Source organism: Gekko japonicus, unplaced genomic scaffold (assembly GCF_001447785.1).
Source record: "Gekko japonicus isolate JY-2015 unplaced genomic scaffold, Gekko_japonicus_V1.1 scaffold133, whole genome shotgun sequence".
NCBI lineage: Eukaryota > Metazoa > Chordata > Lepidosauria > Squamata > Gekkonidae > Gekko > Gekko japonicus.
The window spans coordinates 1,263,196-1,276,197 of record NW_015171506.1 but is presented as its reverse complement, the minus strand read 5'-3'; the positions used below and the strand labels follow the sequence as shown (position 1 = coordinate 1,276,197).

Genomic DNA, 13,002 nt, shown 5'->3' with positions numbered 1-13,002 from the left:
TTATGTATTATAGTCATTAGGTTTCCTAGATATTTCAAAGGAATTTTCAGCAACAGAATTTGTACCATCTATTAGGCCTGAGCGCCTTGATGAAAGCTCAGAAATAGGGATAGGACGTAATTCTTTGCGGGAAAGTTTTACTGAGGTTACTCCTTGAAGTTGTGTCAATGTCTCTTTTGCCTGAGAATGACAGAACACTTGTGGATTAGATTTTGCAAGCTGCTGCACTTTTCCTGCTTGCTCCTCGTGACTGTTGGATGAACACAGCGCATTAGATTCCAGCTCTGCACCATTCCATTCAAGTCTATGGGAATTTTGCTGTGCTTCTAAGCCACCCACTGGGTGTTCTGTTTCTTTCAATTTTCCAGATGATTTAGATGTCCACACAAGTTCTTGCAAAGAGATACCTGCTCTTTCTTGGTCCAGTATCCCATCATTAGAACAATTACCTAAAAAGAAATATTCAAAGAAACAGCTGGCTTAGATGTTTTGAGACTATTATATTTCAACTTTTCTACTTTTTTGTCAGGAATTTTAACAGGGTCAATAGTTTTCTACAATGGGGAAAAGATGTGAATATGTTGGTGGGAATGAATACTATTGCAAATGAAAACACTATGTATTGACAAAGGCATAAACAGACGAAATTGTTGCTTTACAAATATGAAAACTGGAGCTCTGCTACTAATATAAAAGGCAGCTCTGTATGATTGATTGGTCTTTTACTTTGTGTAGAAGCAGGATGCATCGATTCTCCAAGAAGTTCCTTTAATTTCTTCTTTAGTTCTCTGCTGGTTTTTTTATAAAAAAACAACTCTTTTTCCAATCGCTGGACTTTGGCTTCATGTGTTTTAAGGGATTCTGTAATACTTTCCCCATCTTCCTCTGGAAGGACAAATCTAATTTTAGATTCAAATTTTTTATGCTATAAAATGAAACAGGAACAAAACACAAAATAGACAGCTGTAGAAAGCATGTTGGATCTGAAAGAACTATGAACAAAAGAACTATCATAAGGGATCCTTGCTGCCTTCACTTTCTCACTGTGTCCTTTGAGCTGCTTCTGAAGGCAGAATGACATAAAATGTGACACGGGGGATGCAGGCTGAATGAAATATGCCCTCTCTATCTCAGAGCAATCACATGCTGCAGCCCTCTGTGCAACACCAGGGGTCATTTCCTGCAGGAGCGCACAGGAGCGGAGCTCTGGCAGTAAAGAGCCCAGGGGGCGGGCACATGCAACAAGCCCCACCCCCCACTTTCAGCAGCCCTCAGTCAGAGCAAGAAGCAGCCGGGTAAGTTGCAGGGCCCCCCCCCGGGCCCCCAGTCCAAAACAGTCCAGTGGCACCTTTAAGACTAAGTTTTATTCAGGTACAAGCTCTCCCTTCTCTGCGAGGACAGATCTGCACGTCCCCCCCCCCCCATAGCTAGCAATCCAAAATAGTCCAGTGGAGCCTGAGTGATGGGTGTTGCCTTCTGACACACTTCCGGTGATGTCAGGGGGTGTGGCATATGCTAATGAGTTATGCTAATGAGCCATGCTAATGAGCTCCTGCACCTCTTTTTCTACGAAATGACCCCTGTCAACACCATAGTGCTTAGGGTGTTGGACTAGGACCTGGAAAACCCAGGTTTGAAGTTCCACTGTATCACAGAAGCACATTCTTAGCCTGACCTACTTCACAGGGTTGATGTGAGGATATGAGGGAGGACAGGAGAATTATGTAAGCAGCTTTGGGTCTCCACAGGTGGGATGTAAATAAATAAAAATAAATAAAATACTTCTGCGGTCCTTTAGGATCCAACTCAGTGTATCTGTGTCTCACTGTCAGTTTGTCTCAGATTTTGGAAGTGTTAATTTATAATGCAAAAAGCATGCACAGGGGGAACTGCAACAGAGTTAGAAACTCTCCTTAGAGATGAAGCCACAGATAAGCCCATGTAGAGGGCAAAGCAAAGAGAGAGATGTCCATTCAATGAAACTACAAGCAACTAAATGACAACAGAGGCTAAGTTTGCAGTAGGCACATAAATACACCTAGGGTGAAGAGTTATTGTCATAAAGTTGTTTTAAAAACATTTGTTATGTGTTAAAATTATTCTAATAATTAAAATATGTTTACTATTAATCTTTTGTTTGTTAGAACCAGTTTTTGTGCCTTAACTACTTGAGCAGGAGCCTGGGATGGTGCAGGTGAGTTCCTGGGACTGTATGTCCACTTGATTGACGGGGAATATTTTGGGACTGATTTTGGAACAACTGAAATGCAATTTTACATTTCAAAGAAGTGTAAAGTATTTATATTTAGTCTATAATTCAGAAGCAATTACATTTTATAGTACAAACTATATATAATATTAAGGTTTACAAATCTCACAAATCAAATACCTTTGCAATGAACTAGTATTAATTGCATCTTTTGCTCATGCTCTTTCTGTTGGAGGGTCAGACGCCTATCATACTGAAGCATGAGATGCTGAAGTGCCAGTCCAAGCTCTCTTACAATATTTTCTTGTTCCATTACCCTCATTCTCAGTTCTTCATTTTGGAGCTGCAATTTACGTTCACTCTCTCGGAGGCTGACAACCTAATAAAGAAATTGGCAAATCAAATCATTGCTAATCGTGGAAACCCAGCACACCACACATGGTGACCATCACTATGGCATTCCCAATGGGATGGGATTTGGATGCTGCAGATTCTTCTGGGTAACAGGTGGGGCAAAGCAATAAGCTTATGTATTTGGCATCCCCCCACTCCCCATGAGTGCTGGATAACAAAGCTTTTACTGTATGTTATTGTGCTATAACCAGCTTACATCCTTCACAGCTTACAAAGACTCATTGACAAGTCATACTGGAGCTGAATGTCAACAGAATTATCCAATTCAAATTCAGAGCATCTTTTATAAACCCTACCATGGTTTCCACATTCTTGAAGTATTTTCTGTCTTTCTTAGTAGAATAAAAGTACAATAAATCGTTGATATACTTGTTCCTAGTGATATTTGCTACATGTAGCTATCATATGAAGATAACTTTTAATTTGCATTATATGTAAATACAATCAAGTGGTCTCTAATGCCTTGTTCATCCTAGGGGACAAACTGCTAAGATACACACAGTACATGAAAACAAGCCACTTACATACAACACACAGAACACACTTTGCAAGGTGGCATTTAGACCATAGCTGTTCAGAGTCACCCAGGTTACAGTGTCAGAAAATTAAAAAAACCCCACTTATGTATGGATCATATGGGGAACCACCTTCATTAACTGGTTTTCAAAATCATCTTCAAATTTCCCAACTGGAATGAACCTAGATCCTGGCCAGCAGTTTGCTTCAAATACCCCAGTGTCATTTCACCTGTGTAAACAAGGGATACTACCTTGTTTACCTGTGTAAACAAGGGATACTACCTTGCAGGGGTCATTTCGTAGACAAAGAGGTGCAAGAGCTCATTTTCATTACTCATTTGCATATGCCACACCCCCTGACAAAGGGCAGGCATGTTTAGAATGCCTTTCTTTCTTTCCCCAGATGGGGAAGAGAAAGAAAGGCATTTAAATCCCCCCAGGCAGCAGGGAGCTCTGCAGGCCTTCCCTGGCCCATCCGCCTTGGCAGGCGGGCCAGGAAAGGTGGCGGGGGCCCCCGCCCCTGGGCTCCTTACTGCCGGAGCGCCGTTCTGGCCCTGCTACCTTGTGAGGTGACTGGAGACCAAGTTCTATAAAGAAAGGTTGAAGGAGCTGTATATGTTTAGCCTGGAGAGAAGATGACTCAGAGGTGATATGATAACCATCTTCAAGTACTTGAAGGGCTTTCATATAGAGGATGGTGTGAAGTTGTTTTCTGTTCCCCAGAAGGTCGGACCAGAACCAACGGGTTGAAATTAAATCAAAAGAGTTTTCGGCTCAACATTAGGAAGAATTTCCTGACAGAGCAGTTCCTCAGTGGAACAGGCTTCCTCAGGAGGTGGTGGGCTCACCTTCATTGGAGGTTTTTAAACAGAGGCTAGATGGTTATCTGACAGCAATGCTGATTCTGTGAACTTAGGCAGATCATGAGAAGGGAGGGCAGGGAGGATTGCATCAGTGCTTAGTTCTCATGGCCCTTTCTTACATGCCCAGGAAAATGCTGATCACCACTTTGGGGCCAAGAAGCAATTTTTCTCCAGGCCAGTTTGGCCAGGGATCCTGAAGGGGTTTTTTTTGGCCATCTTCTGGGCATGGAGTAAGGGTCATCATGGGTGTGTGTGGGGGGGAGGTATTTGTGAATTTCCTGCAGTGAGCAGGGGCTTGGACTAGATGACGCTGGAGGTCCCTTCCAACTCTATGATTCTACCTCTCTCATTGGGCATTAACCATATCTGACAACTGTTCATCCTTTCCTTTTAAAAGAACCAATGAAGCATCACTGCAACATCTGCTGTATTTCATGTAAAAGAACAGCTGAGGAAACCATGGTGGCAAGGTAATTTAATGTGCATGTCTTAAGTAGTGTTTGTTTTAATAAATGGCACTATCTTTTTTAAAAAAAACCAAAAAACAAAACTGAACTAAATTTCTGCACAGTACATTCTCACCATCGCAAACTAGAATAAGAACATATTACACAATCATTCTGTGCAACAAGAAAAAAAAAGAGTTTGCTCTGTTGTATACTATCCTTATGGACAAACCTTATTAAAATACTTGAAGAGAATTGCTTGTAGCTCATTAGCAGACAAGGAAACTAATTTTCCCATCATATTGGCCTCACTCTGAGAGATGATTTGAGATGAGGCTCTGAGCAAGCTCTTGTGATTTTGGATACTTTCATTCTTGTAGGCAATGGCAGCCTCCAAGGCATCAATTCCCTCTTCAAGTTGGAATAGAATGTGTTCTTCCTGGAAATAAAGCAAAGATTATGACTTTAGGTTCAACAAAAGGCTACTGATGAGAAGCAACGCTGAAATCACTATATTTATTAACGTATCAACATTAAAGGTGATACAAAGACAGGGCACATGACCACATTAGCTAAACGTTATTCACTTTAATAGCAGATTTATATTAGGACATAATTTAACTGGTATACATCAGACAGAGCACTGCTAATAAGAAGAGAGACCAACCTATGCATGGTTACTCAAAAGTAACACCCATCACACTGACCTGGATAGCCCAGGTAAGCCTGATCTCATCAGATCTCGGAAGCTTAAGCAGGGCAGACCAAGACAGGTATTTGGGTGGGAGAACTCCAAAGAATACCAGGGCCGGGAGGCAGAGGCAGGCTATCAAGCCACTTCTCTGAACGTCCTCAATACCCTAGTAGGAGTCGCCAGAAGTCGCCATCACTTCCAGGCATGGGCATGCACACACATGCGCATGCAGACACACACAAAAGGCAAAAAAGTAACACCCATCGAGTTCAATGGGGCTAACTTCCAAGTAAGTATGCACTGGATCCAGCCTTATTTAGGCTTGTACTTGATCTCAATAATTTTCAGAAACATATCAAAAATTCCTCAAGGATTATCAGACATGGTATACAGGATATTCTGCAAAATAGTTAGTGCATTACTACCAATCTTTTATGCCATGCATATCTGTAAGGGAGCATTCATATATTATTGGACACACTTAAATGGCAACTCTTGTCAGGCATGCAGTCAGGTAAAGCAGAGTTAAAACAAACATAAAACGAACATAACATAAAAATACAGTTGGAGAAAAACATACAACTCTAATTAAACAAAATAACCAGCATCATCTTCGACTGATCTTAAATTCAATGAGCCAGATGTAACTTCATTGAGCCCACAGGGGATACTCTGCACCCAAGCCAAAATAGATGTGATATAAGGGATCTCTCAGTGTTATTTCTTGGTCTTTTCAAACTTCAAAGCAACCGTGGAAAGGAATATTTAATATGCAGAGGTCCATCAGTGGCTATTAGCCACAAGGTATAGGTAAGAAAAACAGGTTGCTTACCTGTAACTGGTGATCTTCGAGTGGTCATCTGTGCAGTCACACCCATGGGATTATGCGCCTGCACTGATCCGTATCGGTGGTATGCAAAGCTCAGAAAGGGATTTTCGTGCCTCTCCTCCAGGCATGCGCGGGAACCCCACTGCGCATGCCCAAAGAGGAGGGGCACAGACATCCCACCAGTTCCTTCTGACCACTGTCATGTCAATAACCAGAGAAGAGTACCGAAGCGACAGCAGTGGGGAAGGATGGGCATGTAGATGTGACTGCACAGATGACCACTTGAAGATCACCAGTTACACGTAAGCAACCTGTTTATCTTCTTCGTGGTCTCTGTGTATCACACCCATGGGAGATTGAAAAGCAGTGGCTCACCTGGAGGTGGGAGCTGTCGGAAATTCAATGCTCTGCCGACGAAAGGACTAGACAACCAAGGTCCACTCTGTGGCGTTCACGAACATCAACAGCGTAGTGCTTGATGAAGGTGTTCGGAGTAGACCATGTCGCGGCCTCACAGATCGCTGACAGGGAAGCACCCTCCGGCAGGAACACAAGGAAAGGTGGGTCATGGCGCAGAGCCACGAGTTCGTCCACCCTCCTGGCCGAGGTGAAGGCGACGAGAAAAGCCGTTTTCCATGCTGCATGCTTTAGCTCGCAAGTCGCCATGGGCTCAAAGGGCCGCCCTGTAAGGTGGCGGAGCACCAGCGGTAGATCTCACAGGGTACTGGTGAGCGAACTGGTGGATACAGGTGGAGGAGACCCTTCATAAACCTCTTTGTGACTGGGTGAGAAAAAACGGAAAAGCCGTCGAAGTCACCGGTGGAAAACTTTATAAATGTTTTCTTTATAATAAGTCGCTCTCATATATTTCAACGGTTTCCATATACTTGCCCATTGATCTATATCTACTGTATGCCCTATATCTTTCATCCATGCTACCAGTATGGAATGTCTATGACTGGAGTAGGAGACAAATAAATGATTGTCCCTCCTACTCAGACGTGTCCTATTTAGGTAAAAGAGCAGTGCCCTCCTAACATCTAGAGTGGGGAGGAGTCGCTGTTGTCCATCTTCCGGTTTAGGGAAGAAGTTAGGCAATAAGATCTCCGAGGCTAGGCGAAATTTGGAGACCACCTTAGGCAGAAAAGATATGTCAGGGACCAGTTTCACACCGTCCGGCAGGAATACAAGGAAAGGTGGGTCATGGCGTAGAGCCATGAGTTCGCCGACCCTCCTGGCCGAGGTGATGGTGACGAGAAAGGCAGTTTTCCATGTTGTATGCTTTAGCTCGCAAGTCGTCATATGCTCAAAGGGACGCCCCATGAGATGGCAGAACACCAGCGGTAGATCCCACAAGGGTATCGGTGAGCGGATTAGTGGATGCAGGTGGAGGAGACCCTTCATAAATCTCTTAGAGACTGGGTGAGAGAAAACAGAAAAACCATTGAAGCCCGGATGGTAGGCCGAAATGGCTGACAAATACACTCTGAGTGAGAAGTGCGAGATAAGCTGTTAACTTGAGCGTGTGTACCTCGTGGAATAGGAGAGCTCCTCCCTCTGCCAGGAGCAGACCTAGCACCTGTGGGAGAGGAAGACACGCCTTGGCTAGCGAGAGGAGATTGGCGAACCAAGGTTGCCTTGGCCACCAGGGGGCGATCAGGATGCACCTCGTATGGACCCTCATGAGTCTTTGGACCGTTCTCAGCAACAAAGGCAGAGGCGGGAACATATATAGGACGTTGTTGTCCCATGGGTACAGGAGTCCGTCTCCCAAAGACCTGGAATCCTGAGCCGCCCTGCAGCAAAACAGAGTGCACTTTGAGTTGTGCCTGGTGGCAAAGACATCGACATGAGGCGTGCCCCACCTTGAAACACGGGACGTAGGTAGGTCCAGTTCAGCTCCCAGTCGTGACGCTGGGAGAGACCCCTGCTGAGCAGGTCCACATGCACATTGGCCTTGCCAGCGATGTGTGAGGCAATGGGAAAGATGTGCAGAGGCATGCACCAGGCCCAAAGGTCCAGAGCCAGGAGGCAGAGGCTGCGCGAGACCGTTCCACCCTGCCTGTTGACGTTAACTGAGGGCAGTCGTATTGTCAGTTAAGACAGTTACGTATTGTCCTGCGAGCAGAGGTTGGAAACATTGAAGGGCCAATTTTATTGCCAGCAGTTCCAGAAGTTTATGTGTCTCCCTGAGGATACAGCATCCCACCTGTGACCTACGGAGAGGCTGTTGAGGTGGGCTCCCCAGCCCCACAGTGAAGCGTCGGTTATGAGGGTGAGAGTAGGAGTGGGAGGACAGAACGGGATCCTCTCCGTCAGGTTGTCTGACTGTGTCGACTACAGTAGGGAGTCACATACCTCTTGTGGCGGGGGAAAAGCAACGGATTGGGACATCCTTAGAGGCTTGAAGTGATGGATGAACCAGAGCTGGAATGGTCGCATTCGCAACTTTGCAAAATGGAGGACTGCAGTTGTTGCCGCCATTAAGCCCAGGAGGTGTTGAATCTGGAAGGCGGAGGAGGTTCCTCATAGTCAAACCTGTTCTGCCTGAACAGTCAGGGTTCATGCCCTGTCCTGGGGCAGGAAGGCTGCACCCTCTTAGGAATCGAGTATCGCCCCTATGAATTGCACTCTTTGAGAAGGGACTAAGCGCAACTTCTTATGGTTGACCCTGAGTCCCAGAGAATGAAGGAGATTGAGGGGCTGAAATATCTGATGAATGAGGAGGGCCTTGGAACGGGCAACCAGAAGCCAATCGTCCAGATACGGGAACACCGTCAGGCCACAGAGGCGGAGATGTGGTACAACAACTACCATTGTCTTGGTAAAGACCCTCGGGGCCGTGCTGAGGCCAAACGGTAGACTCCTGTATTGGTAGTGGCTGCCACCTATCGTGAATCGGAGGTATTTGTGATGGGCAGGGTGGATACTTAAATGAAAAGAGGGAGAGGTGGGAGTTCCATGAATTCGATGGAATAGCCCTTGGCTAAGATGGAAAGGACCCATTGGTCCGAAGTAATGGTGGCCCAGGCCTGTATCCTTCATCCGGTGACGGCTTAGCATATTGGCGTCTGGAGCCATAACGAGACCATGAGCGAGGACAAAAAGGTTGCAGGGGGCAGAGACCCCTAGCGACCTCGAGGCCTTAATGCTTTTGTCCATTTCCTGGAGCATCGAATCAGTGGATGCATGGAAGAGACCCTGGCCATCGAAAGGTAAGTCCTCTATGTATGCCCTGGTATCAGCAGGGAGTGTGGTGGTCCTCAGCCAGGAGTGCCTATGGAGGGCAACTGCAGATGACATTGTTTTTGAAAACGTGTCCAGAGTATGTTTGGATGAGTTGATTTGCTTAGAGAGCAGCAAGCCTTCCTTTTGTAGCTTCCTGGCCCCTTGACGTTTGTCATCAGGCACTGAGGTCAGAAAGTCGGTAAATCGCTCCCAGAGCGAGTACTGGTAGCGGCCCATACAAACAACATAATTAGATGTCTTAATGCCACAGGCTCCTGCGGAGTATAAATGACGACCAATGGAGTCTAACTTCTTGCTCTCCTTATCTGAAGGGGTAGCAAGGGTCCGTTTACTCTTTGAGGCGGATGACACAACCAAGGAGTTGGGCTTGGGGTGGATATGGAGGAATTCCGCTCCTGGACACGATACATGTGATCCAAATGCCTGGACGACACTGGAGCAGAGGAAGGCTTGTCCCACGGGGCCTTAAGACGCCTGTAGAAGAACGGTCGACATTGGGAGAGTGATCGAGGTGGAGGTATCGTTCTGCACGACATTGAAGACAGTGTCCGACACTGAGGGTTGGGGTTGGACAATCGACATGCCCCGGGAATGTGCCATCCTCTTGACCAAATCTCTGTATGACGAGAGATCCTCAGAAGATGAGATCAGCAGATTGTCCGATACTGTAGCCTTTGGTGATGGATCTTTAGACGATTCATGGCTTTCCGAATCATTGGTGTCGGAGATGAATGATACGACAGGTGATACCGGAACTGCAGGGGTATCCGGTATTGGGGCGACTTTCGGTGTGGAGCGGAGAGGGTGGGTGACGAGGTTCCTCTGGGGCTTTGGATTGTGACACGGAAGGCTTAGATTTATGGTGGGGAGAGCGTGAACGATGTGATCCACGGCCCCAGTCCGACTGTGGCCTAGGCATCAGCCATGGCATGGATGCCGACATTGGGTACGATGTGAACCAGCAAGGCATCTGCCCCCTATGAGCCCATGGCATCGGTGGGTCGAAGTCGGTTGGAGAGTGCGGTCTTAATTCCCGTCTAGGCAAGTATGAGAGCATGGGCCTGGAACGACGGTAATCTGGGCACTCATCAGTTCGATATCGATATTCGTGGCCTCTGTGCGATCGGGATCGATAGTGTCGAGAGCCCAGTGCTAACTGATCACTTTCCCAGGAAATCACCGACTGGGAACGATGTGCATGAGTCCGACGCAGAACCGTTTCCTCAACTTGAAATGGTGAGGCCGAAATTGGTCCGGAATCGACCGAAGCCTCCGATACCGGGGGGTTCAGGTGCCGGATTGGTGAGTCCAGTAACTCAATCGTCAGCAGCTCCGGTATTGAGGTATCAATGACGTCGGGTTGCGCCCGCTGGAGAGGGGGTAATGCAGAGCCCGATTGCACATTATCGCTGCTCACTTTCTGTGACTGACGCATAGTGCCAGTGAGAGAAGACTTAGCTTTCTCGTGCTTCTCCTTTTTCTTCTTTTTAGCCGGCGTAGAGGCGGATGAGGCCTTGTTCGATGCCAAGCGCTTAGAAGACTGCCCCCCGTCCGATGCTGACTTTGCATGGTGTGGGAGTTTTGGTGCCGAGGTGCCTCCCGATGTCGACTTGGTCGCCGTTGATAGGGAGGGTGCCGGAGTCTCGGCCAACATATTTCCCACAGGCACAGGGGACAATGCCAACTCCCAAAGCGCTACTCGAAGTCTTGTGGCTCTGTTTTTGTGAGTTTGGTTCAAGAACTTCGCACAATGGCGGCAAGCGTCTGGGCGATGAGTCTCCCCAAGGCAAATAATGCATAGTGTGTGGCCATCACGAGGGGCAAGTTTACTGCCACAGCCAACACACAATTTAAAACAACCCCCTCTTTTGGCCAAAAAAAAGAGGAAAAAGTCCCAAAAGACAAGAAAAAGGTCCTTCACTGAGGTGAGGAAATTTTTACCTAGGAAGGGGGGGGGAGGAGAAGGGCGGGAAGCCGCCTGAGGCAGCAGCAAACCTCAACGAAAAGTCTCTCTCTCTCTCTCTTTTTGGATAATAATAAGAAATAAAATAAATGCTGGAAGTGAAGGAAAAAAAATAGGGAGTCTCCCCTTGTGAGAGGAAAAAAACGCTTCTTCACCGACCGGCAGAAACTAGCTGTTAACAGCACGGCGGTCAGAAGAGAACTGTCGGGATGTCCGCGCCCCTCCTCTTTGGGCATGCACAGTGGGGTTCCCGTGCATGCCTGGAGGAGAGGTGTGAAAATCCCTTTGTGAGCTTTGCATACCACCGATACGGATCAGCGCAAGCGCATAATCCCATGGGTGTGATGCACAGAGACCACTGTTATGATTCCCAGGGTTGTGTGAGGGTGGGGGGACAAAAGTAGATGCCTATTATCAGTCTCCTGTAGTATCATTTATAGTTTGGTCTTTAATGGAGAAGTCACAATGGCTTCACATAGGGAGGACAGAAGTTGCTGCTTTGGACCGTCTCCAATCGGTACAGATTATCATTGACCAAGAACTGTTTTAAATTAAGTTGTAACAATCAGAAATAAACATGCTCCAATGGATGTTCTTAAGAATCTATTAAACAAAATCAGTTTTTCATTTCTATTTTAGCATCTTCCAATATCAGCTTTTAGCTAGTGATCTGAATGTCCTTTTCTATTAATAGTAACTGGCAGTCGTGCTTATCAAATCGATACTTACTTCAGGAGACAACACTCTGCCACTTTCAAGCTTCTCATCCACACTGTTTCTTCTTTTTAGCAGTTGATCCCTCTCCTTCTGCAGAACCTGAACCTCTTCCAAAATCTTTCCTTGCTCATCACTGGTATTGCTCTGAAGCTGTATATTTTTGTTACATAATTCCTGATCCAACGTGCTCAGACGGCTAGATATTTTCAAACTGTCTGTACTGAGTGCCTAAAAAGACAGAAATAAAAACAAAACTCTCTCCAGGAGAATGACATTAGCTGTCTAAAAAAGCAAGCAAAATCACTAACATATAAACATCCACAAATTTAACTGAAGCACTAATAATAAGGGCCACCAATTTTATTTTATACGAATATTTATTTTTGCTTTTAAGGGTGAAACTGCAAATGTTAATATGTAAAGCATTTGTTTATAGGAACTGAGACGTATTCACACACTTCCCAGAAAAACATTAACATTTTGCATTTTGTCTTTAACCCACAGTGTCAAATATCCCAATTTTACAGGGAAATGAAGTATATTGAGATGCTTTATTATTTTCTCATACATTTTTAACCTTAGCTCTTAAATAGCAGCACCAGAGTATTATAAAAATAAAGCACCTGGCTGGATCTCAATTTCTTTATTTCCAAATGGCTCTTTTCTTGTATCAGCATTTCCTTCTTAGAAATTATAGCTTCTCTTCTCTTTAAATCTTCCTCCAGATGAGCCAGCTCTTGGCGTTGCTGCAAAATCTTCTCTAGCTCTTCATCAAGCCACTTCCTTTTCTCTTCTAAGTTCTGGAGAAAACATACTATCTATATATAGACTTTAATAATCTTATTTTTCCTGCATGAAAAGTAACACTAGCTTCACAGGATTCAAGGATTTAAAAACCTGACACACAAAAGGACTATCTGTTCCTATACGTACCTGTCTGTCAGTTAAGATCTTCCTTGGGGGTATTGTTTAGTCTCCCTTTGCCTCATTTCTTTGAGGTATGCAAGCTGTTACTACAAGCTGGGTCTTCTCAGTTGTGGCACTAAAACATCCTTTCACTCAGCTATTTACCTGGTAGCAAATCTGGAGATCTCAGGGCC

At 45.6% G+C, this 13,002-nt stretch overlaps 1 protein-coding gene across 1 annotated transcript in view; it reads right to left on the bottom strand.

The window, feature by feature from the left end:
• The window catches only part of KIF27 (kinesin family member 27), a 55,326-nt gene continuing 42,324 nt past the window's right edge, over positions 1-13,002 (bottom strand). The window contains 6 exon segments of the mRNA XM_015419273.1: positions 1-449; positions 727-885; positions 2,390-2,588; positions 4,683-4,889; positions 11,915-12,130; positions 12,526-12,702. Of these exon segments, the coding sequence (XP_015274759.1) occupies positions 1-449; positions 727-885; positions 2,390-2,588; positions 4,683-4,889; positions 11,915-12,130; positions 12,526-12,702 (1,407 nt within the window).